Genomic DNA, 27,525 nt, shown 5'->3' on the forward strand with positions numbered 1-27,525 from the left:
TTAGAATGATTAGGAATTGATAAAATGTCATGTGATTTTTCCGACAGAAATATTAAAAAAGTTTTCACTAATCAAAATTATAGTCACTTTGCAAAATTCGAGTTTGAATCTAAGCAGCAGAAAGTGGCCCAAAGGTGTGTTTTAATAATTATCTTTTAGAATTTTTTTATCATCAATGTCTTTAATATGTTTTAAAACAATATAAAAAAGTAATGATAAGATATTCTCATGTATCAGTTAATTTTATGTGATTAATAATGCCAATTAAGTAACTGATCAAGTTAATTGATTTTCACTAAATATAAACTTGATTTGATAATATACAAAATTTTAATTTATAAATATAGTAATTTTTTAATAATGTAAAAGGCTCTTTCATCTTATAATAATTTTAAAAAATTAATTCATTATTCCTTATGATTGTAATTGGATAATTGTGTATACATGAAAAATTGAATTATTATAATTATAATTAAATTTAATAGAAGAGTTTTGATTTAGATCCAGGTGCTCTTATTGATTTTGAAAATAAGACAAAAACTCAATTAGTTCTTTACAGATAAAACACATTTGTTATCATTCATCATTTCTTATCAATCATGTCTTAAACTGATATGGTGGAAGAGAATATAATACTTTAGGAACGATTTATATCTGATAAACAATCGGATCTAGTATATTATCAGAATAAAATTTAATTATATTAAATTATAAACTTTAAACAACAAACATAATGAAACAATATTTAAAATATGGAATCTGTATAATTAGTAAATAATAGATTGAACTTTTTGTGACTAATTTTATGTTCCATTATTTTCTTTTATATTAAGTAAATAAAAAAATAAGCAATTAAAAATTTTTATATATTCGACGACAATTTTCAACGAATTTATAATACGAATATTTAAAAATATTAATTATAGGTGTAAAAATCGCACGATGTCATGCGATGTCGCAATATAAGATGCCACTTATGATACAGACAAAATCTGCTTATACAAATGTTTTTGTTTAAATATAAAATGAGATGAATAGGTCTTATAAAGGAAAACTTCAGTTTGTTATTTAAAAAACTTGTTAATTATATAAAATGGCATAATTAAAAACATTCAATTGGCAAACGTCCCAAATAATAGATAAGCAAGAACGAATATAAAAATATTCTTCGAAGATAAGATGTCTTTCTAGGACAATTAAAGATGATGAATACTCGTGCTAACATATATAAGTAATTTTTTTATGTCGACGACTTATTAGCATTTAAAAAAATCAATAAAGAACGGAAATAATATTTTTTAACATTAAATTCTTAACGTAAACAACTCGTCCTTGAAAATATTCGAATAAATCCCGCGGCTATGCAAAGTCACAAATAATGCTCATTCATATATGATTTATGATTTTAAAATGATAATTTGTCTTATAAAATTTGTACATATTTAACTTTTTATAGGGTTTATAATGCTTTTTTTTTGGATCAGTTACCCACGTGACCGAAGCAACTTTTAAAAAGTTCGTCGTCATATAACAAATATTAATATATAAAGAAGTTTTTAAAGAAGCCAATTTATTATTTTCTTAACGATATTAATATATTATACGTTAATTAATGATCGATCGTTATGATCGATTTTTGAATGTCTGTCTAATCGAGTTCACAATTTTTTTATTGGGGTCGTCGTCATCGTCGTCAAAAAATCGTGCGACGTCTGAGCCACATTGTTTAATATTAAGAGAGAAACGTCGATAAAGTTCGTTAAAATTGATACGATTTCAGCTACTTCCATAATTTTCGTTAAACTACTTCATGCGAATAGTTTTATATTTCGACTTCTCGCATGTTGCCTTTGTCACGGCACTGATTACTTTGTAGCATGCGATTGCAATGACCAATTAAATGCGAGATAATTGTACGAGTGACGAATCTAATATCATGTTATGAGGAAAACTGAGCAAAGCTAACAGATTTTGTAGTTAGCGTGGCGCGTCGCGGTTTGTTCAAGGATGCGACGCGCTGATTTCCGTCTTGCGCGAATTATTTCCATTATATATGACACTTATTCGATTTTGGTTGGAAATAATTATATTAATGAAGAAGCGTGTCTCGTTAATAAAAGGAAGAAATAAAAAAAGTCGAATTGAACGCATTTTATATTTATCGCTGCGTGTCGCGTCGGTCTCTTAAGAAATTATTAAAAAATTATTTTATTTATATGATGACGTCATAATTAAATAGATAAATATTTTATGGGGAAAAAATATGTATATGTATAATATGTGTGTGTTGTATTCAGTATATTTAAAATACTTGTATAGACGTAATTAGTTAATTTAAAGTTATTTTTTAAAATATTAAAATGCAACAAAGCGCCATTAACGGAAAAACGAAGCATTTCAAAAAATAAAAATAAAATTAAAAAAATCGATTGCATCAATTTTATTTATTAAAATTATTTACATTTAATACCCGTCGGAGATAAAATGAAATTAATTTAGTGCAAAAATAGATAATTTTAAACCTATCTCTCAATGCAGATAAAAATAAATCGCCATTCACGTTTCTCACCCTATTACATAACGAAGGTCGTAGGTCATAACCTCGTTCACGTGACTCTTTTATTTTTACATAATACATAATTAAAAAATTACTCACAAAATCGTGATTAATATTACATAAAAAAACCACACTCAAAATAATACCAGTTAATCAGTTACGTAAAATTATTAATAAAATTTTAGAATCCGTCCACCTGCTGTGGTGTACGTGCGTGTCCTGAATGTCACGTGCGATCGACTAAACAAACGCAGACGACATCGAATGCGGTATATTCAAGGCGCAAACTCGACCAAGATGTAATTATTTAGGTATAAAAACTATATTATTATTATTTATTATTTATTATAGTTTGTTATTATATTAATAATACCTTCTTTCGTATATAAAATGCCTTTCGGCAAATGGTTTTGAGTTACACAACTATAGTCTGTTGCTATAAATATAAACAGACGACGATCGTTCATCCATATTCGTCTTTCGATGTCGATGTTTGCTCATATTTCTCCATTTAATTCTACTTTTATTAAGCAATTAGAATAAGTATGCAGGCTTTTAACTTTGTTTATAATTTATTATCTCTTTTTCTGTATTATAAATTTAATGGTAATATTTTAAAATAGAATTTCTATTCTATTGCATTGAAATTTATTATTTATTGAGTAGATTTCTGGTGAATAATTTAATTACATGTCATTAAAATATTAATGCTATTTTATTAATCTATATAATTTTTTTTCAGATGAAAATGCTGTGTAATTAAGAAGTCAGATTATTTAATGTTTTTGAAGTGTTCTCCAGTTTTTATCTTCCTTTTAATTCTATCTATTTTTTTCAATATAGATGTATCTAAAAATTATAAAGTTCTGGCTTCTTAATTACATTACTTTACTCTGAATTTTAATATTGATTGGTAGGGTGTTATAGCTTTTCAAGGCCCAGGCAAAAATCAAATTGGAGGGCCCCGCGTGTGGTGTCGACTTCGGACATTTTTCTCTGGGGAAATTCTTAGGGAAAAATTTACTATAAAAGATTGGTTCAAGACTCACTGTTGGTGGGGCCTCGAATCAATTGTCCCTTTTTCCCCGTAGGATAATGCGCCACTGATATTAACATAATGAATTCTAATTAATGTTTGTTTATTTTTTGAAAAAACTGGTTGTATCTGTAAAAATTATAAAGTTCTGACTTCTTAATTACACTACTCTAATGGTAATATTTTAAAATAGAATTTCTATTCTATTGCATTGAAATTTATTATTTATTGAGTAGATTTCTGGTGAATAATTTAATTACATGTCATTAAAATATTAATGCTATTTATTAATCTATATAATTTACTGAATTTACTCTGAATTTTAATATTGATTGGTGGGGTGTTATAGCTTTGCGAGGCCCGAGCATAAATCGAATTGGAGGCCCCATGTATGGCATCGACTTTGGATGTTTTTCCTCGGAGAAATTTTTTAGGGGAAAATTTACTTAGAAAAGATGCCCCATAGGATAATGCGCCACTGATGTTAGTTATAGTGAACTGTAATTAATGCCGGTTTATTTTTTGAAAAAAATTGTTATTTTAAAATTATTTTTAAAATCACTGTTTTGTTAATTTAAAAAAAAAAAGTTACTGCTACACTTTATTTTTATGCGTAAAGGTTAATTTGTTCTTTTTGTAGAAAAGCTGCTCTTCCTTAAAAGGCAAACTGGGAAATTGTTTAATACATTGTGTGTGGTTATTTATTTTCCCATAATTTTGAAAAATTTTATATATATAATTTTTTAAGCGTAATGTGTTATAAATACATTACATTATTGTTTTTTATTTATGTGAAAAGGTTAGATTATTTCTACTAGGGAAAAGACACCTATTAAGAAAAAAATAATATCATATTAATTTTTTATTCTTTTTAGTTTAAGAAATTGATAACTATTATGAAGTTTGAGTATATGTCTCTCTAATCCGAATCAGTAAAACACGGTAGACTTTCTCTCAGCTATAAGGTTAGGTACTCCTTTATTGCAAATCACAAATGCATTTCGGGCCTATATGAGCCCCTCTTCAGTGTAAATGCTCAGAAGACAGAGCAACGCTTTTCTAATTATATGACTCTAACAATGATATTTTATATAATCCAAAAAACATGAATGTGTATTGGATGACACTATTACATAGGTACAATTAAATAAGCTACCACACCTGATATTGAGAAGAACTATTATGAACTCGTATATAATTTTAGATAATGATTAATACTCTTTTTTTGAGGTTTCCTGATGTAAATAGAAAGTTTTATATCAGATAAATATTTGTCTAATCTCATACATATATCTTGCAAGAATTATCTGACTTGTTTTTTGTATTTGATAAGAAAGAGACATCTATTATAAACAACCGGTTGCTTTGTTATTAACTTATTTTATTTTATCAGTTGATATCTCTGTTCACAAATCTTATGAATTTTGAATCTATTATCAAAATATTCAAATAACAAACATATCAAGTATTTGATGTGTTTGTTAAATTTTAATGATTAAGAATACTGATTGATTAATGTTGAACTGATTCATATTATGGCTATTGGCCTGATTTGAGTAGTGAGAAATTGGATTGAATGTCTATTTCATGTATTAATGTCTGGAAATAAAATCGATTTCTGGACTGTCCAGTTTTCACCCGGACAGTCCGGGAATTGACTCACTGTCCAGGTGAACTATTAATTTTGTCTGGCAGGAATATCGTGCCCAACCTGTCGACTTTTTTTTTTTTTTGCTTGTATGATTCGTATTTGTACACGTCTCCAATATCCAATAGAGATAAGTCATCTGTAGTTGTTTTTCTTAATTTAGGTTACTTACGTTACTCCGTTACTCCTACCCAAGTCTCCCTAGTCCCTAACTGTAACTGATTTAGAACCGGCATGCACTGCAAAATGACATTGCGCACGTCAGGAACTTCTGTTCGAACAAACCTCACCTGTCATCCAGGTCAGTGATTTTGAAAAGGTGGCAACACTAATAGAAAGTTTTGGGATTTTTTCTATTACATTTGTGATCTCGGTCTATAACGGGGACAGCAAGTATAGATGAAAAGAATAAAAAATGAAACATCACTTGGAAATACTTTAAAAATTATGATAGTACAGGGGGAAAAAAGGGGGTATACTCCTCTCTAAAGGAACTGGCATTCATTGAGGAAGACTAGTTTCATGTCATTCTAGCAACTCTTCAAAACAAGTTTACAATTTGGCCAGTATAACCATAATGTAAAAATAGAAACTGTAATAATGGAAAATTCAGACAATTACATTATTGTTAGGCTGGCAAAAACATATCATAAGCTTGTTTTGAACATTTGCAAGTATGGCATGAAACTCGCCTCCCTCAATGAATGCCAGCCCTTATGAATATAACCTATTCTTTTGTTTTAATTAATTTTTAATTTAAACTAACCAGTGTTCTGTTCTGAAGTTTATCCAATAATGATTGTTTAAATTGAATTCAAACCTGGCTTGAGGATCAATAATTTGATGAGCACTTGTCTGTTGTTGACAATCATTGAAGATTGCATATAAACAAGTTTTTTAGCTAATTGAATTAAATTCTTTTAAAGCTTATGTCTAAAGCACATACATATCAATAATAAGTGAATTTATTTAATAAAATATACTTTTACCTCCATTTATATTCAAGGCATTCTCAATCATTACAAAATAGAATGCTTGAAAAATTAGAATGTTGAAAATAAGATTTGAGTCTGTAAATTGTGTGCTTGGTATTTCTAAGTATATAAATGAAATAAAATCACATTAACTCTTCAAATGAAATAAAATTACTTTAAAACTTAAATTTTATTTGAATATTTTTATTTACAAAATACAAAAAGTAAAAACACACTGAGTGTGGCATTAATAGTTTTTTATATTCACTAACACTTTCAATGAACTCATGTTCATCATCACTACCTGCTGTTGTGCTTGTGTTATGTTGATGATATTCTCAAAGCATGGGAGGACACAGGCGAGACATTTCTCATGTTAATAACAAACGTTCAGTGTGTACCACTCTATTAACTTCACTTGGGAAAAAGAAGTTGATGTGGCAATAACATTCTTGAATTTATGCATACATAGATCCCTTGAAGAGCTACTATTCTCAGTTTTCCATAAATTTAATAAGGTGCCTCATATCATCCCTGCAGTTGCTTTCCAACTTTTGTGATATGTTGATACCACTATTACTGCTCTCACTAGAAGAGCATTCTTATTACTGTCAATGCAAGCACTTGTAAGGGACTGTCCATAATTATGTCTGCATTTTTCTTTGAAATTTTTACTCCTCCCCCCAATGTCCCAATTTGTCCAAGTTTCCATAACCCCTCCCCTCTTCAGATGTCCAACAAAACTCACCCCCCCTCAAACCTCTATCAGTTTATGAATAATAAAATGCATAAAGTATAAAATTCAATGGATGTCCATTTTATTTCATTAAAGTTCAACTCCCTTTGTCCCTCCTCCCAGTATGGATGTCATTTATGGATAACCCCTAAACATTGAGTCAAGCATCATCAGTTTGGCAGTATGCACAGATGGTTTTTCATGTGCTAAGTTCATGCATATGTGTAATATGGTCATGGAATATCTATTTCCAAGCAAAACACTGCATAACAAGAGGGAGGTGTCAATAATTCACCAGCCATTACCATACCTCAGACCCTTTTCCATACACATTTGCTGTATATTCAGGCAGTATAACTTTCTCCTGCCCCTATTTCTGCTACCAAATTTGTGCAGACTCATCTACAATAATTGGGATAAATTATTCACTTTTAAAAAATTGGGAGTCTATGCTGTGCTGTTGGAGAATCCCATAATGAGAGTGAACATAAAGTACATTGAGGCCACAATATGAATGCTTGCTAGCTGCCTAGCTGAGCACCAGGATCATGTGGTGAAAGGAAAGTGTATCACAGAGCTCACAAAAAAGGTGCTCGAACAGAACTACAACCCATTGTAGTTCTGTTCCAAACACTACTACTCAGATGCTGCAGCAACCAGAAACTTGTTTTCAATATCTTTACAACAATCTGGGAGCCATGCAACACTCCCACGCTTGACATGCCCAGCATGTGGGTTGCACTATATAAACAGCTAAACAGTGATACAGTAGAGCCTCGAAAACTCGGCCTAATGTGGACCGAAGGGTGGCCGAGTTTGTGAAAATGCCGGGTTATCGGAAATGGGGTTAAAAAAGGATAAGTATGCGTGTTTCCTCAGAAAATACTGTACTGTATTTGTATGTATTGTTTGCTTGAGAATACAACAGAGAATAAACTGCCCAAATACCCTTAAAGGAAAAGTACGTCCTTTATGAAGGCATAGAGCCTTTACTACATGAAAATGAAAATTAATGAATACACTATGTACAGTAATTTACCTGATAAGACAGACCTCAGAAAAATACTTTACGAGAGCTTTTATACTTTTATAAAGCTGTCTATAATGAAAATTATTTAACTAAGGATTTTTTTGCTCTGCCAGGGTGTGGCCGAGTTATCCGGAGTGCCGAGTTTTCGAGGCTCTACTGTATATGTCTGCAATTAAACCCATGACATGGGTATACATCCCATGCATGCGCAGCATGTGACATTTCAATATCTTGAGTAATTGAATTTTGAGCATGCTCATTACAACTTTTAATTTCAATTTAAATAATAATTGTTCCATTTGCATTAGAATTTTGTGTTCTATTTTCAAATTTTGTTTGCCTGAAGATGATGAACATAAATTCATTGAAAGTGCTAGCAAAAATAAAGAACTATTAATGCTGTACTCAGTGTGTTTTTATTCTTTTTATGTGATATTTGGTGTGAAGTTCAAGCTGTATTTTGTAAATAATTTGGATATTAAAGATTTTTATCTATTCAAAATAAATTCAATATTCTAATTCTTTTGAAGATTGCAAATAATTGAGGATATCTTAAATGTAATTAAGACGAAAGTATTCTGTTCATGAAGATAAATTTTGTTTTGTAATGTCAATGTATATTTTAAAGATCAATGTTAAAAGAATTTAATTCAGTTAGTTGAAAAGCTTATTTTTATATTTTCATTAATTCATTTAATTTACATTTGCAATCAAAAACATGGAAATTTCAAGCAAATATGTGAATATTTGCTTGTTCAACTTTCTTGTCATCCTGTTAGAAATGGAATTGGAAATTCTATTTTTGGTTTTAGCTTAATGTTTTTGAATGGAGATCAGAAGGAAAATTATTTACAATATATTTTGAATTTGATAATTTAAATATTTTTGTTTTTGAATTTACAAAAGTATACAGTTTATTTTTTTTCACAAAGAATTCACATGTGAATATTAATAGTAAACAATTTAAGCTAATTAAAATAATTAATAGTTCAAAATAAAATATTTTTTGTTGGAAAAACTCTATACTATTTTTTTCCATAGTACTTATCTATACAGTCGACCCCCCTATAACGTACGTTCCTATAACGACAATTCCTATAATGTAGCGAAAAAATAGTAGAAACTTTCGTATAAAATACCTCCTATAACGTCGTTTCGCGACAAGATTGATAGAGTCTGGACCAATAGTGGATGAGCAGCCGAACTACTTTCCTCCGACCCTGCGCCACGCTACGAGCGGCTAAATTGAGTTTGCTATCGTCTGTTTAGTATTATATATAAATTATATATAAATTAGGTACTGTACATATAATTATATATTAATTATATATAAATTAGGTACTGTATATATAATTATATATTAACTTAATTTATTGTAACTTTATTATAATTATATATATGCTTTCTGCCGCCTGGCAACACGCTACGGAGATTTTAGGCTAGTAAGTTGAGTTTATTATCGTCTGCACAGTATGTAAATTAGGTACCGTAAGTCTAATACAGCACTAATTTTATACATTTCTTGTGAAAGAAACACTTCTTATTCAACGGCCATAAAAATTATTTATATTAATGATGTCTCCAAAGGTCAAGTTATTTTTCTGCGAAAAATTCGTTATCAGAAATCGCGGCCGCCGTTTCGTGCGCTATTCCGCGACGATAACAAGCTTGAGCAACGGCGTAGTCGAACGGTGCACACTCGGTAAGTAATCCTACAATTTTTTGTTTATAGCATAGTTTATACAGATTATTCCCAAAAAATTATATGTGTTTTGGAAATGTTGAGTGAAATTAGTCTAGAATCGATTAATTTTATAGAAGAAAACCTTTCGAACAGCCTTAGTCCGTAAAGTTCCCACCTATCGGGCTGCGATTGGCTCATGTATTTAATCATTCCTACAACGTAATTTTCGGTTAGCGTGGAACGTATCTAAGCATTATAGGGGGTCTACTGTATATGTAAATGAGGATGTTTGTTCATTATACACTCCTAGGCCATTTGACCAATTGCAATGAAACTCGGTAGTTCTGTTCAAATACTTCTAACTTAAATAATGTCATACCGATCCAACCCCAAAATATCGATTGCATTTCTATAAATCAATTTTTATTTACATTTGATTTTGAGTTACATGTAGGGCCGTCTATTGGCAATAAAGTTAACAAAATAATTAACTAAATATAATTCTTACAATAAAAAGGATATAATTTAAATATATATATATATATTTTATTCACTGAATTACTGCGACAATGATATAGCATGAAATAGATGTGCCATTATGCCATTACTACGACAGGTAGCACATAGCACTTGCCTGTGTTGAGTTTAGTAGTGTTTTGCCCCCATACATCATACTTTTTCTGTTAATACTACAGTCATGCCAGTTATGTATCTAACTCCAGGGAAAATTTTTGAATTGTAATAACATAACTTGCATTAGAAATCAGAAGTTTGTATATAGTTAATCTGGTCTTCTCTCTCTTACAATTTCCATATCTGGTCTCAACTTTCATCTGTCTATCTCATTTCTCAAGATTAAGGAAGGACAGATAGTTAAGTGACAACAATGGGCGTTTATAGATTACAATTTTTTCAAATTGCAGCCTAATAATTTTTCCATAAATTCAATATTTACAAGAACACACCTCCCACAGTTTATACACTCTGTTGCCAAAATATTAAAAAATTTATTCTATCATTTTTACAAGATTTTTTTTATTTAAAAAAGTCATACCATTGAATTTGTGCCATTTCATACCATCCGAGTATCATGACAAACGTGACAATAGTAGTCTGAAATAACCAAACTCTTTATATGATTTTCATTTTAATGTTTGCTATATTATAGTATTTGATTTACTTAACTACAAAGGTTACCTTATGTAAGGATTTATCACATCGAGTGCCCAATCTAACACATTTTAAAAATTCTTTAAATTGTGTACAGTATAGGAATAAAAAATTTTTTAAATGTGTTAGATTGGGCACTTGATGTGATAAACCTTTACATAAGATAACCTTTGTAAATATAAATCAAATAATAAAAAAAATTATAATAGAATAGTTAGAAGTACGAAATAACCTTAATGTTTGTTTTTATTTTTTGTGTGGGCAATGCTGGGCTTACCTGCTAGTTCATTTATATTGCAAACAGAATTAAATAATTAACATGGAAAATAATGAATGTTGTTTTTGTTACTTTTAGTCTAAAATTCAATTAAATAATTTCTATTGCATTTACTGTTTATATATATAGTAAAACTTCAAAGTTTAAAGAGTAAAAAACTCCCAGCTTTAAGTTAGTTTTGAGTTAATGAGGTTAGTATCGAGTTAATGAGGTTAGTATCTGATTTTCTCAAATTTCTGTGCCTGTAAATTTCCTGTTATCAAGGTGTTTCTCACAAATCTGTTCACAGAAGGAATACAAAATTGTATACAGTTTATGGTACTTTTGAGCATGCTGTCAAGGCACTCAGAATACAGAATGNAAGTATAGAATAAATATCAATGAGCATCAAACCAAAAACATTATACTATAATGAAATTTATTAAATGTTTTAATTTCTGAAAACCTCTCTGTTTCATTAATGGAGTGCAGCTGTAGCAAACTTGTTCTGTTGCCTTTTTTCAGTTCAGATAATGTCTGTTGTCTTTTATTTTAAAGTCTTATATTTCTTTAAAAATATTACAATTAATCTTTTAGATCAAGATGCTCCTGGCTCTTGACCCAATTTGTATAGTCTGCAAATCTGAAAATAGTAACTTCTTAGTTAAAAAATCTTAGAATGTTGAGAAAATAGTTGTGATGTAGATAGTATTACATTTTAAACCTTTTAGGCAGGCTAACAATAATAATCTGGATTTTGTTATTCAAAGTTTTAGATAGAATATTTTGTATTATCAGGAAAAAATTTTTGTTTGTACAGAAAAATAAATGGAACATAATATAGAATATTTGAAGATCTTGGGCATAGAACATGNGAGTTAATGAGGTTAGTATCTGATTTTCTCAAATTTCTGTGCCTGTAAATTTCCTGTTATCAAGGTGTTTCTCACAAATCTGTTCACAGAAGGAATACAAAATTGTATACAGTTTATGGTACTTTTGAGCATGCTGTCAAGGCACTCAGAATACAGAATGCTTGACAGCACTCTTGAGCATCATAAACTGTATGCAAAATGTGTTTTGTCCCAATCAGAATTCCAGAACATAAATTTACTGTATTAGTAAAAAGATGTTGATGTAAGATTATAATAGCATAACGATGTGTTCAGCATGGAGTCAATGTTTATCTTAATCATCTGTATTCACATGAATATAAGAGTAGTGAAGATCACATACCTATCAAAGAATGGAGGGTACGTGGGAAAATAGGTTTAAGTTAAAAGTACTGATAATTTTGACTTGATAAAATCATATGGAAAACCGTATAATTTTATTGTGCCAGGACCTGTAGACAGCTTTGAATTAATGCAATCTGACTTTTTCATTATTTGTATAGAATGTTTAGACAAGTACTTAAATAATTCATATTGTCAGTTGATTTGCACATACTAAAATATTTCAGAAATTAAAAAAGAAAAAGCCAAATCACTTATTATAGTTTTGTAAGTTAATCTGTTTTGCAACATCAATATAAGTAATAATATGATATTTAGGAAAAAAGTGCAATATAAAACTAAGTAACATGAGAAGTAAGTAATGCAATGAAAGTTTAATGTAAATGTGTAATCATATATCATTTTTTGATATAATTAATATTATATAAAATTGAAATCTTTTTTTTTTTTTTTGTTTTTTAAATTTTAAATAAAGTATGTTTTATTTGAATTTAGAGCTATATCTGTTATATTAATATTGTACATTGAAAATGATTTTTTACCAATAATATCTAGCTAATTTCTAATTTCATTTAAAACATTTTATTTTAGTTTTTTTGGAAAGAAAGCTATGATAAATTCAAATTTTTTGGAATATCATTAAAAATTACTGTGAAATGAAATTAAAATACAAAATAATTTTTCATTTGTTGTGGCATTGCACTAGCAGTTGCATCCCCTGCTACAAATATTCATATTTTTTAACTATTAAAATTTGTTTATATGTAAGTATAAAAATAAACTAAAACCATATAAGTATAAATTCAAACCATATAACTTGATTTTTTGATATTTAATAATATAATAAAATATGGTTTTCCCTTTTCACAAGTCTAGTTCTAAAACTATAGAGGAAAAGGTGGTATTATGGAACATTGCAGGTATTATGGAACCACTGCATTTCGAACTGATGATAAAGGCGAACTGTAGCGGATTGTGGCTGAACTGAACTAGGCAGACAACCATAGCAAGGGGAAAACCCGTTTCACTTCAGTTAAACGCTTGTCCGTAGTGAATCAGCAAATTTGTTTTTTTCAAAATTCGAAAGTTTTGAATGCTAAGTGAATTTAATTATTTTTTAAATATAAATCGTGTAGTTGTAGGTTCACTGGTTCATGTATTCCATTCGAGACTTAGGAGTACATATTAATCTGTGTGATGTTCAAGTTTTTTAAATTTTGGTCTTGACAGACATAAGTTAATTCAAGATGGTGATGCGTGAAATACGGACCCCATTGGTACTTTTACAGTAACATGGAACTCAACTCCTCCAAACTCTCTCTTTGCAAGCAGACATTCATCTGAAGCAATTTGTGAAAAAGACACTAGGTAGAAAGTCAATTCTTCCTGAGAATATCAAAAAAGAGCTGCTGGAATATATATTGTTGATGGAGGTTATATTTTTCTATTATAAAAGTATTTTTGCAATAAAATACATTGGAGTAAATAATTTTGTAATTAATTAACATTTTTTGTACTTTTCTATTTGTTTTTGGATACATTAAAGCATTTTTTGAAAATATACAGTAAGGTTCCATATTACCATCCAATTTTCTCTAAGCTGACTTTCTGACTTTTTGTACAAAAGCCTTCAAAAACCATACTTATAGTTACACTAGCGAAAAATCCAATTAGGAACATTCTAGTTTAATAGTTACCAGTACTTTTCACGCAAAAAATGTGGGTGTAGTTATACCTTGTTTACCATTCACTAAAATGTAATGGGGTTCCATAATACCACCTTCTCCTCTACTTATATGTAGATCAACTACATAGAAAGAAATCATCAGATTAACTATTATACTACCCAAGATATTTTTTTTAGCACAAACTGTTGACAGAAGCATTTCGTGGCCACCAAGAAAAAAACACTATTTGAAAAAGTAACAATATTTGGTGAGTGAAATACAGTACAGATTAATGTCTATAAAGTTTAGAGAAAGCAAGAAACATCCACTTACAATAATGCCAGCTAAGAGCAATATGTTGAAATATTACTCACATCTACCAAGGAGTACTTTGTGCTCATTTCAAGAAGTTTGTGAGAAACTGGCATTCAAATTACACTATCATAAAGTACAGTGAAAACTGCTTAGGCGACCACCTGCATTCGACGGGCACCTGTCAAAATGGGCNGTAACAATATGAAATTTAATATATTAAATTGAAATCAGTGGGAATTTTGCTTTTACTTGATATTGTATGCCGTTTCTTTTATATTCTATTCAATTTATTGCTTTGTAAAACTCATAGTTATGATTTACGACAGCATTTATTATATTCCATGTTATCTCAAGATTCAAATTCATTTATCAGTTTATGAAATAATCATCTGTCAAAAAATTTAAAGAAATATTTCCATAATTATAATTATGTATCAGTATTATTATTTAACAATAATACAGTACTGTAGTCTGGAACTATTCAAAACCTGGAACAATCTGTTGTGTATTATTTTGCTGCCATAGTTAAGCAATTGTCCCAACCTTCAATTCTTTCCATGACATCTTTTATTTCACTATTTAAAGAATTTTTAAAAATAAGTCATTGCTGACCTAATGACCTGTGGCATGTCAAGATTTCTATTTTTGAAATTATTGCAGCATTTTAAATTTTATTTACTAGATAATTTTATTTACTAGATTACTAGCAATTTAAATGTGTTCAATAATTTTCTAGTGCATCTTTTATATATTATTTTCTACACGTAATAAAAGATTGAACTTTTTTTCTGTGCATATGTGAACTACAGCATGTCAGCTTCATTCTAAATATGAGACACACAACAATTATTGTTCTTAAAGAAATATTTGTAGACTTCATTGCAAATATTATTTTAAATACTTTTATGATTTATTTTAAATTGATTCTAGTAATATTAAGAAAAGCAGTTTCATATAAAATTTCTTTAGAATAAAATATTTGTCTTAATTTTTAAAATTTATGCTAACAGTAAAATATATGGTTTTTTTTTGTTGTAAATGCTATTGTGTAATCCACATTTATCTTAAATAATTGAAATTATATGAAAACACATTTATAATTACAATTATATATAGAATAGTTAGATATTATCTTCTGTCATTTTATTTAATATTTGTTTTACTTAGCATTATATTAAAAAGTTAATTAAGATTAAGAATGATTAGTTATGGGTATTGTTACAATTTATTATAAATATATAAAATGATTACTTGAATTTGGCTAATTCGTGAATTTTTTTTCCAGGGACTTTTTAGTGCTGAAGATTATCGTTAATTATTTATTTGAATGTCTTTATCTCTTGTATATAAAGATTTTCATTATTATTACAAAGATATAAAGAATTCCATAAGCATATATCAGTTACTAAGTTGGAAAAATTATATATACAGTGTATATTTATATAATTAAAATAATTGGAGCAAAATTTTAAAATGATTATCAGCAGAATAAAATGTACGGAAAATGTTGAAAATTTTTTGTGTATACTTATTTAAAACTATTTGTAATATTTTTGTATTCAAGTAAACTATGCATTAAGAAATGTATAAATAATTTATAGTTTTAGAATAAATGTTGTTGCATAAATTATTTATTCATGAATGTTATAAAATGTATTATATTAAATAAAGTAAAAATTGATTGAAACTTTTCATAAGTTATATTAGTTAAGAAATGGAATCATTTTGAAATATTACTAAATATTTTTTATTTTATTTATAAACAGTCATTTCATACATTTTTCTGTAACACACTAAATTTTATCCAATAATTGTGAAAACATATTATTAAACAATATGATAGCATCTTTAATGTTGTTGAAATTTTTTAATGGAATTTATTGCAATACTATAAATATTATGAAATAATTTCAACTGAAACTATTTTTCTGGACGAAACCTATACATTCTTATCCTAGAGTTTTATGTAATATTTTAAAATTGTATTATCATTATACTTATCCACAGAAATAGCTTTTCCTATCTGTTATTGTTAGTTAATATAATAGCGTGATTATTTTTATTATATAATAGGTAAAGCACTATCTTGTTTTAATTATAATAAGTGTTTATAGCATTTTTCAGAATAAGAATAGATCTGAACTCAAATATGTATCAACTTCTACCACCATAGCTAAGCAATGAAGCAAAGTTGTATAAATTAGAACAGAATAAAAACTTCAAAAATTCAAACATTACATCATATGATGATGTGATATTTTTGTTTTTTTATAATCTCAAATTTTTTGCAAAAATATCAAAATTTAAAATAATTTATAACAGTTCAAACATAATTACTTCATAATGAACATGGTACTATTTTCCTTTGCATGTATAGACTAATAAATATTGGCTCTATTCTTATTCTGGGAAAGACTATAGTAAATATATTCATTCATATTTCAATATTGGTCTTTTTCTATTTATTTTAGTCCAAATTCTAGCAATCCTTACAATGAATAGCATTGTAATTTAATTTGTGATTCACTTTTAACACAAATTAATCTAAACACAGCTTTTTCCAATGAGCTGATATAAATGGTAATGATTTTTCAAGCTAACTTTAAAAGTTATTAAATTATTTGCATTTACATTAAACATTAACTTCAAGTACTATTTATCTACACATAACAGATTATATAGCTTGGTTAAAATGTATAAAAAAAAATATTGTAACAAAATAAAACAAAATTAATTTTAAAATTAATAACTTTTATAATTCCATTCTTTATATTTTGTTGATTTTGGCTTAGAGTTTATATTTAAGTGGTGATTTGAATCAATATGTTGATTAAGAGACAAGTATATCTATTTCTATTTCCATTACTAAATTTATGTTTCATATGAATATGAAATTTTCCAAATATAATAATTTTTATTAATTATAATTATTCATGAATTATTAATCAATTGTAATATTGTATCCTCAAGCTAGTGAAACCTATGAGCAATAAATTTGATTGATTGATTGTTATTAAATATAAATTAATAATAAGGCTTTTTTACTATACTCAATAAAGGAAGTGTTATTTGGGACATGTTAATTATTATATGTCTACTATAGATTTCAGCTATAGATTAAATATGCAGATAGTAGTATTAAAATTTACTATATATATAAATATAACAGTTAATTTGTTATAAAAATAGAAAAGTTCCTTTATAAGGCATTTTGTAACAGGATTTAAGTTTTCTGAGATATAATTAGAGCTGATGATAATTGAGAATGTTTATCTGTCTATCCATTTCATCAATTATATATGGATACATGTTTACAATTATTTTTTTCTGAACAAATGTTATCTCTCTGATGTCTGTATTCAGAACCAAGGATAAGAGTTAGAGTTAGAAAATGATAGGTGTTCACATACTAAAAGTAAAGTGAATGGTAATTGGTTAACTTCTAGTTCTTGATCCTTGGTTGTGAATACAGTTGTAAGAAATAAAGATATATACAATAATTTCCTAGAAAAAATATATATATATATTTTTTTTTTCTGGGAAATTGCTGTGTATATACTGTATGTATATATATACAGTACATACATATATACACTTCAGATAAAGACTATTGTAACATAAATTTATAAAAAATATTAGTAGAATACTGATGACAGATACAAATAAATTAATATAAATTATAAAATTGCAAATTTTATTATTTTACTTTTACAAATCTCACATAGCATCAATATAAGATATAGTAATGCACATGTTAAAAGTACCAACAGTTTGGATCTGATAATTCTAAAAAAAATTATAATGTACATGTTTATATATTTAATGAATACTTTCTACTATTTATAACTTTGAACTTTAAACTTTTTGATTAGAATGATTAGGAATTGATAAAATGTCATGTGATTTTTCCGACAGAAATATTAAAAAAGTTCTCACTAATCAAAATTATAGTCACTTTGCAAAATTCGAGTTTGAATCAAAGCAGCAGAAAGTGGCCCAAAGGTGTGTTTTAATAATTATCTTTTAGAATTTTTTATTATCAATATCTTATAATATGCTTTAAAACAATATAAAAAAGTAATGATAAGATATTCTCATGTATCAGTTAATTTTATGTGATTAATAATGCCAATTAAGTAACTGATCAAGTTAATTGATTTTCACTAAATATAAACTTGATTTGATAATATACAAAATTTTAATTTATAAATATAGTAATTTTTTAATAATGTAAAAGGCTCTTTCATCTTATAATAATTTTAAAAAATTAATTCATTATTCCTTATGATTGTAATTGGATAATTGTGTATACATGAAAAATTGAATTATTATAATTATAATTAAATTTAATAGAAGAGTTTTGATTTAGATCCAGGTGCTCTTATTGATTTTGAAAATAAGACAAAAACTCAATTAGTTCTTTACAGATAAAACACATTTGTTATCATTCATCATTTCTTATCAATCATGTCTTAAACTGATATGGTGGAAGAGAATATAATACTTTAGGAACGATTTATATCTGATAAACAATCGGATCTAGTATATTATCAGAATAAAATTTAATTATATTAAATTATAAACTTTAAACAACAAACATAATGAAACAATATTTAAAATATGGAATCTGTATAATTAGTAAATAATAGATTGAACTTTTTGTGACTAATTTTATGTTCCATTATTTTCTTTTATATTAAGTAAATAAAAAAATAAGCAATTAAAAATTTTTATATATTCGACGACAATTTTCAACGAATTTATAATACGAATATTTAAAAATATTAATTATAGGTGTAAAAATCGCACGATGTCATGCGATGTCGCAATATAAGATGCCACTTATGATACAGACAAAATCTGCTTATACAAATGTTTTTGTTTAAATATAAAATGAGATGAATAGGTCTTATAAAGGAAAACTTCAGTTTGTTATTTAAAAAACTTGTTAATTATATAAAATGGCATAATTAAAAACATTCAATTGGCAAACGTCCCAAATAATAGATAAGCAAGAACGAATATAAAAATATTCTTCGAAGATAAGATGTCTTTCTAGGACAATTAAAGATGATGAATACTCGTGCTAACATATATAAGTAATTTTTTTATGTCGACGACTTATTAGCATTTAAAAAAATCAATAAAGAACGGAAATAATATTTTTTAACATTAAATTCTTAACGTAAACAACTCGTCCTTGAAAATATTCGAATAAATCCCGCGGCTATGCAAAGTCACAAATAATGCTCATTCATATATGATTTATGATTTTAAAATGATAATTTGTCTTATAAAATTTGTACATATTTAACTTTTTATAGGGTTTATAATGCTTTTTTTTTTGGGATCAGTTACCCACGTGACCGAAGCAACTTTTAAAAAGTTCGTCGTCATATAACAAATATTAATATATAAAGAAGTTTTTAAAGAAGCCAATTTATTATTTTCTTAACGATATTAATATATTATACGTTAATTAATGATCGATCGTTATGATCGATTTTTGAATGTCTGTCTAATCGAGTTCACAATTTTTTTATTGGGGTCGTCGTCATCGTCGTCAAAAAATCGTGCGACGTCTGAGCCACATTGTTTAATATTAAGAGAGAAACGTCGATAAAGTTCGTTAAAATTGATACGATTTCAGCTACTTCCATAATTTTCGTTAAACTACTTCATGCGAATAGTTTTATATTTCGACTTCTCGCATGTTGCCTTTGTCACGGCACTGATTACTTTGTAGCATGCGATTGCAATGACCAATTAAATGCGAGATAATTGTACGAGTGACGAATCTAATATCATGTTATGAGGAAAACTGAGCAAAGCTAACAGATTTTGTAGTTAGCGTGGCGCGTCGCGGTTTGTTCAAGGATGCGACGCGCTGATTTCCGTCTTGCGCGAATTATTTCCATTATATATGACACTTATTCGATTTTGGTTGGAAATAATTATATTAATGAAGAAGCGTGTCTCGTTAATAAAAGGAAGAAATAAAAAAAGTCGAATTGAACGCATTTTATATTTATCGCTGCGTGTCGCGTCGGTCTCTTAAGAAATTATTAAAAAATTATTTTATTTATATGATGACGTCATAATTAAATAGATAAATATTTTATGGGGAAAAAATATGTATATGTATAATATGTGTGTGTTGTATTCAGTATATTTAAAATACTTGTATAGACGTAATTAGTTAATTTAAAGTTATTTTTTAAAATATTAAAATGCAACAAAGCGCCATTAACGGAAAAACGAAGCATTTCAAAAAATAAAAATAAAATTAAAAAAATCGATAGCATCAATTTTATTTATTAAAATTATTTACATTTAATACCCGTCGGAGATAAAATGAAATTAATTTAGTGCAAAAATAGATAATTTTAAACCTATCTCTCAATGCAGATAAAAATAAATCGCCATTCACGTTTCTCACCCTATTACATAACGAAGGTCGTAGGTCATAACCTCGTTCACGTGACTCTTTTATTTTTACATAATACATAATTAAAAAATTACTCACAAAATCGTGATTAATATTACATAAAAAAACCACACTCAAAATAATACCAGTTAATCAGTTACGTAAAATTATTAATAAAATTTTAGAATCCGTCCACCTGCTGTGGTGTACGTGCGTGTCCTGAATGTCACGTGCGATCGACTAAACAAACGCAGACGACATCGAATGCGGTATATTCAAGGCGCAAACTCGACCAAGATGTAATTATTTAGGTATAAAAACTATATTATTATTATTTATTATTTATTATAGTTTGTTATTATATTAATAATACCTTCTTTCGTATATAAAATGCCTTTCGGCAAATGGTTTTGAGTTACACAACTATAGTCTGTTGCTATAAATATAAACAGACGACGATCGTTCATCCATATTCGTCTTTCGATGTCGATGTTTGCTCATATTTCTCCATTTAATTCTACTTTTATTAAGCAATTAGAATAAGTATGCAGGCTTTTAACTTTGTTTATAATTTATTATCTCTTTTTCTGTATTATAAATTTAATGGTAATATTTTAAAATAGAATTTCTATTCTATTGCATTGAAATTTATTATTTATTGAGTAGATTTCTGGTGAATAATTTAATTACATGTCATTAAAATATTAATGCTATTTTATTAATCTATATAATTTTTTTTCAGATGAAAATGCTGTGTAATTAAGAAGTCAGATTATTTAATGTTTTTGAAGTGTTCTCCAGTTTTTATCTTCCTTTTAATTCTATCTATTTTTTTCAATATAGATGTATCTAAAAATTATAAAGATATGGCTTCTTAATTACATTACTTTACTCTGAATTTTAATATTGATTGGTAGGGTGTTATAGCTTTTCAAGGCCCAGGCAAAAATCAAATTGGAGGGCCCCGCGTGTGGTGTCGACTTCGGACATTTTTCTCTGGGGAAATTCTTAGGGAAAAATTTACTATAAAAGATTGGTTCAAGACTCACTGTTGGTGGGGCCTCGAATCAATTGTCCCTTTTTCCCCGTAGGATAATGCGCCACTGATATTAACATAATGAATTCTAATTAATGTTTGTTTATTTTTTGAAAAAACTGGTTGTATCTGTAAAAATTATAAAGTTCTGACTTCTTAATTACACTACTCTAATGGTAATATTTTAAAATAGAATTTCTATTCTATTGCATTGAAATTTATTATTTATTGAGTAGATTTCTGGTGAATAATTTAATTACATGTCATTAAAATATTAATGCTATTTATTAATCTATATAATTTACTGAATTTACTCTGAATTTTAATATTGATTGGTGGGGTGTTATAGCTTTGCGAGGCCCGAGCATAAATCGAATTGGAGGCCCCATGTATGGCATCGACTTTGGATGTTTTTCCTCGGAGAAATTTTTTAGGGGAAAATTTACTTAGAAAAGATGCCCCATAGGATAATGCGCCACTGATGTTAGTTATAGTGAACTGTAATTAATGCCGGTTTATTTTTTGAAAAAAATTGTTATTTTAAAATTATTTTTAAAATCACTGTTTTGTTAATTTAAAAAAAAAAAGTTACTGCTACACTTTATTTTTATGCGTAAAGGTTAATTTGTTCTTTTTGTAGAAAAGCTGCTCTTCCTTAAAAGGCAAACTGGGAAATTGTTTAATACATTGTGTGTGGTTATTTATTTTCCCATAATTTTGAAAAATTTTATATATATAATTTTTTAAGCGTAATGTGTTATAAATACATTACATTATTGTTTTTTATTTATGTGAAAAGGTTAGATTATTTCTACTAGGGAAAAGACACCTATTAAGAAAAAAATAATATCATATTAATTTTTTATTCTTTTTAGTTTAAGAAATTGATAACTATTATGAAGTTTGAGTATATGTCTCTCTAATCCGAATCAGTAAAACACGGTAGACTTTCTCTCAGCTATAAGGTTAGGTACTCCTTTATTGCAAATCACAAATGCATTTCGGGCCTATATGAGCCCCTCTTCAGTGTAAATGCTCAGAAGACAGAGCAACGCTTTTCTAATTATATGACTCTAACAATGATATTTTATATAATCCAAAAAACATGAATGTGTATTGGATGACACTATTACATAGGTACAATTAAATAAGCTACCACACCTGATATTGAGAAGAACTATTATGAACTCGTATATAATTTTAGATAATGATTAATACTCTTTTTTTGAGGTTTCCTGATGTAAATAGAAAGTTTTATATCAGATAAATATTTGTCTAATCTCATACATATATCTTGCAAGAATTATCTGACTTGTTTTTTGTATTTGATAAGAAAGAGACATCTATTATAAACAACCGGTTGCTTTGTTATTAACTTATTTTATTTTATCAGTTGATATCTCTGTTCACAAATCTTATGAATTTTGAATCTATTATCAAAATATTCAAATAACAAACATATCAAGTATTTGATGTGTTTGTTAAATTTTAATGATTAAGAATACTGATTGATTAATGTTGAACTGATTCATATTATGGCTATTGGCCTGATTTGAGTAGTGAGAAATTGGATTGAATGTCTATTTCATGTATTAATGTCTGGAAATAAAATCGATTTCTGGACTGTCCAGTTTTCACCCGGACAGTCCGGGAATTGACTCACTGTCCAGGTGAACTATTAATTTTGTCTGGCGGGAATATCGTGCCCAACCTGTCAACTTTTTTTTTTTTTTGCTTGTATGATTCGTATTTGTACACGTCTCCAATATCCAATAGAGATAAGTCATCTGTAGTTGTTTTTCTTAATTTAGGTTACTTACGTTACTCCGTTACTCCTACCCAAGTCTCCCTAGTCCCTAACTGTAACTGATTTAGAACCGGCATGCACTGCAAAATGACATTGCGCATGCGTCAGGAACTTCTGTTCGAACAAACCTCACCTGTCATCCAGGTCAGTGATTTTGAAAAGGTGGCAACACTAATAGAAAGTTTTGGGATTTTTTCTATTACATTTGTGATCTCGGTCTATAACGGGGACAGCAAGTATAGATGAAAAGAATAAAAAATGAAACATCACTTGGAAATACTTTAAAAATTATGATAGTACAGGGGGAAAAAAGGGGGTATACTCCTCTCTAAAGGAACTGGCATTCATTGAGGAAGACTAGTTTCATGTCATTCTAGCAACTCTTCAAAACAAGTTTACAATTTGGCCAGTATAACCATAATGTAAAAATAGAAACTGTAATAATGGAAAATTCAGACAATTACATTATTGTTAGGCTGGCAAAAACATATCATAAGCTTGTTTTGAACATTTGCAAGTATGGCATGAAACTCGCCTCCCTCAATGAATGCCAGCCCTTATGAATATAACCTATTCTTTTGTTTTAATTAATTTTTAATTTAAACTAACCAGTGTTCTGTTCTGAAGTTTATCCAATAATGATTGTTTAAATTGAATTCAAACCTGGCTTGAGGATCAATAATTTGATGAGCACTTGTCTGTTGTTGACAATCATTGAAGATTGCATATAAACAAGTTTTTTAGCTAATTGAATTAAATTCTTTTAAAGCTTATGTCTAAAGCACATACATATCAATAATAAGTGAATTTATTTAATAAAATATACTTTTACCTCCATTTATATTCAAGGCATTCTCAATCATTACAAAATAGAATGCTTGAAAAATTAGAATGTTGAAAATAAGATTTGAGTCTGTAAATTGTGTGCTTGGTATTTCTAAGTATATAAATGAAATAAAATCACATTAACTCTTCAAATGAAATAAAATTACTTTAAAACTTAAATTTTATTTGAATATTTTTATTTACAAAATACAAAAAGTAAAAACACACTGAGTGTGGCATTAATAGTTTTTTATATTCACTAACACTTTCAATGAACTCATGTTCATCATCACTACCTGCTGTTGTGCTTGTGTTATGTTGATGATATTCTCAAAGCATGGGAGGACACAGGCGAGACATTTCTCATGTTAATAACAAACGTTCAGTGTGTACCACTCTATTAACTTCACTTGGGAAAAAGAAGTTGATGTGGCAATAACATTCTTGAATTTATGCATACATAGATCCCTTGAAGAGCTACTATTCTCAGTTTTCCATAAATTTAATAAGGTGCCTCATATCATCCCTGCAGTTGCTTTCCAACTTTTGTGATATGTTGATACCACTATTACTGTCCTCACTAGAAGAGCATTCTTATTACTGTCAATGCAAGCACTTGTAAGGGACTGTCCATAATTATGTCTGCATTTTTCTTTGAAATTTTTACTCCTCCCCCCAATGTCCCAATTTGTCCAAGTTTCCATAACCCCTCCCCTCTTCAGATGTCCAACAAAACTCACCCCCCCTCAAACCTCTATCAGTTTATGAATAATAAAATGCATAAAGTATAAAATTCAATGGATGTCCATTTTATTTCATTAAAGTTCAACTCCCTTTGTCCCTCCTCCCAGTATGGATGTCATTTATGGATAACCCCTAAACATTGAGTCAAGCATCATCAGTTTGGCAGTATGCACAGATGGTTTTTCATGTGCTAAGTTCATGCATATGTGTAATATGGTCATGGAATATCTATTTCCAAGCAAAACACTGCATAACAAGAGGGAGGTGTCAATAATTCACCAGCCATTACCATACCTCAGACCCTTTTCCATACACATTTGCTGTATATTCAGGCAGTATAACTTTCTCCTGCCCCTATTTCTGCTACCAAATTTGTGCAGACTCATCTACAATAATTGGGATAAATTATTCACTTTTAAAAAATTGGGAGTCTATGCTGTGCTGTTGGAGAATCCCATAATGAGAGTGAACATAAAGTACATTGAGGCCACAATATGAATGCTTGCTAGCTGCCTAGCTGAGCACCAGGATCATGTGGTGAAAGGAAAGTGTATCACAGAGCTCACAAAAAAGGTGCTCGAACAGAACTACAACCCATTGTAGTTCTGTTCCAAACACTACTACTCAGATGCTGCAGCAACCAGAAACTTGTTTTCAATATCTTTACAACAATCTGGGAGCCATGCAACACTCCCACGCTTGACATGCCCAGCATGTGGGTTGCACTATATAAACAGCTAAACAGTGATACAGTAGAGCCTCGAAAACTCGGCCTAATGTGGACCGAAGGGTGGCCGAGTTTGTGAAAATGCCGGGTTATCGGAAATGGGGTTAAAAAAGGATAAGTATGCGTGTTTCCTCAGAAAATACTGTACTGTATTTGTATGTATTGTTTGCTTGAGAATACAACAGAGAATAAACTGCCCAAATACCCTTAAAGGAAAAGTATGTCCTTTATGAAGGCATAGAGCCTTTACTACATGAAAATGAAAATTAATGAATACACTATGTACAGTAATTTACCTGATAAGACAGACCTCAGAAAAATACTTTACGAGAGCTTTTATACTTTTATAAAGCTGTCTATAATGAAAATTATTTAACTAAGGATTTTTTTGCTCTGCCAGGGTGTGGCCGAGTTATCCGGAGTGCCGAGTTTTCGAGGCTCTACTGTATATGTCTGCAATTAAACCCATGACATGGGTATACATCCCATGCATGCGCAGCATGTGACATTTCAATATCTTGAGTAATTGAATTTTGAGCATGCTCATTACAACTTTTAATTTCAATTTAAATAATAATTGTTCCATTTGCATTAGAATTTTGTGTTCTATTTTCAAATTTTGTTTGCCTGAAGATGATGAACATAAATTCATTGAAAGTGCTAGCAAAAATAAAGAACTATTAATGCTGTACTCAGTGTGTTTTTATTCTTTTTATGTGATATTTGGTGTGAAGTTCAAGCTGTATTTTGTAAATAATTTGGATATTAAAGATTTTTATCTATTCAAAATAAATTCAATATTCTAATTCTTTTGAAGATTGCAAATAATTGAGGATATCTTAAATGTAATTAAGACGAAAGTATTCTGTTCATGAAGATAAATTTTGTTTTGTAATGTCAATGTATATTTTAAAGATCAATGTTAAAAGAATTTAATTCAGTTAGTTGAAAAGCTTATTTTTATATTTTCATTAATTCATTTAATTTACATTTGCAATCAAAAACATGGAAATTTCAAGCAAATATGTGAATATTTGCTTGTTCAACTTTCTTGTCATCCTGTTAGAAATGGAATTGGAAATTCTATTTTTGGTTTTAGCTTAATGTTTTTAAATAGAGATCAGAAGGAAAATTATTTACAATATATTTTGAATTTGATAATTTTTAATGTCTTTTATTTCTTGATAAAGCTTGGTCTTTATGTCCTGATTCTAATGCACATAAAAAATCTTGTCTTTCTATTCATAAATGTCAATTAAGTATAACTAGAGGCTTTTTTTTTATTTGTGCAGTATCCTCAATAGGACATTCAAGACGTTCTTTATTTAGACTTTTTTTATTTTAAAAAGATATGTAAAGATTTACTGTATCCTTGTTGATTTTTTTTGTATTATACATCTTTTAATGTGTATTGTAGATTTTTATGTTTTATTATTGTAATGTATTATATTTTATTATATTTTAATCAAGTGATTTTATCTATACTAATATATAAAGAGGTAATGTTTGTATGTAAGTAAGTTTCGTTGCAGCAGGTAATCTCCGAAACTACTCATCCGATTTCAAAAATTCTTTCACCAATATTTAGAATGGATCTTCAGGGTGGACATAGGCTGTATATTATTCCGTTAAACATTCATATAAATTAAAA

The 27,525-nt window shown here is 28.3% G+C and overlaps 2 protein-coding genes across 6 annotated transcripts in view; both read left to right on the plus strand.

Annotated features, from left to right (window-relative positions):
* LOC111620185 (V-type proton ATPase subunit F-like) overlaps positions 1-15,806 on the plus strand; it is a 45,777-nt gene extending 29,971 nt beyond the window's left edge. For all 3 annotated transcript variants that reach the window (XM_023362071.1, XM_023362070.1, XM_023362068.1), the window contains exon 5: positions 15,594-15,806. In XM_023362071.1, the coding sequence (XP_023217839.1) occupies positions 15,594-15,623 (30 nt within the window). In that variant the 3' untranslated portion in view covers positions 15,624-15,806. The remainder of the gene's footprint in view (positions 1-15,593) is intronic.
* A 2,483-nt stretch (positions 15,807-18,289) lies between these two features.
* LOC111620186 (mitochondrial coenzyme A transporter SLC25A42-like) overlaps positions 18,290-27,525 on the plus strand; it is a 19,597-nt gene continuing 10,361 nt past the window's right edge. The window contains exon 1 of one of the 3 annotated variants that reach the window (XM_023362074.1): positions 18,290-18,310. The gene's annotated coding sequence lies outside the window, so the exon portion shown is untranslated. Of the gene's footprint in view, positions 18,311-20,922; positions 21,047-21,128; positions 21,279-27,525 lie in introns of those variants that run through there. The other 2 variants (XM_023362072.1, XM_023362073.1) reach the window with 2 other exon arrangements.

This window comes from Centruroides sculpturatus, unplaced genomic scaffold (genome assembly GCF_000671375.1).
Source record: "Centruroides sculpturatus isolate CEXI.00-Female unplaced genomic scaffold, Cexi_2.0 scaffold206, whole genome shotgun sequence".
Lineage (NCBI taxonomy): Eukaryota > Metazoa > Arthropoda > Arachnida > Scorpiones > Buthidae > Centruroides > Centruroides sculpturatus.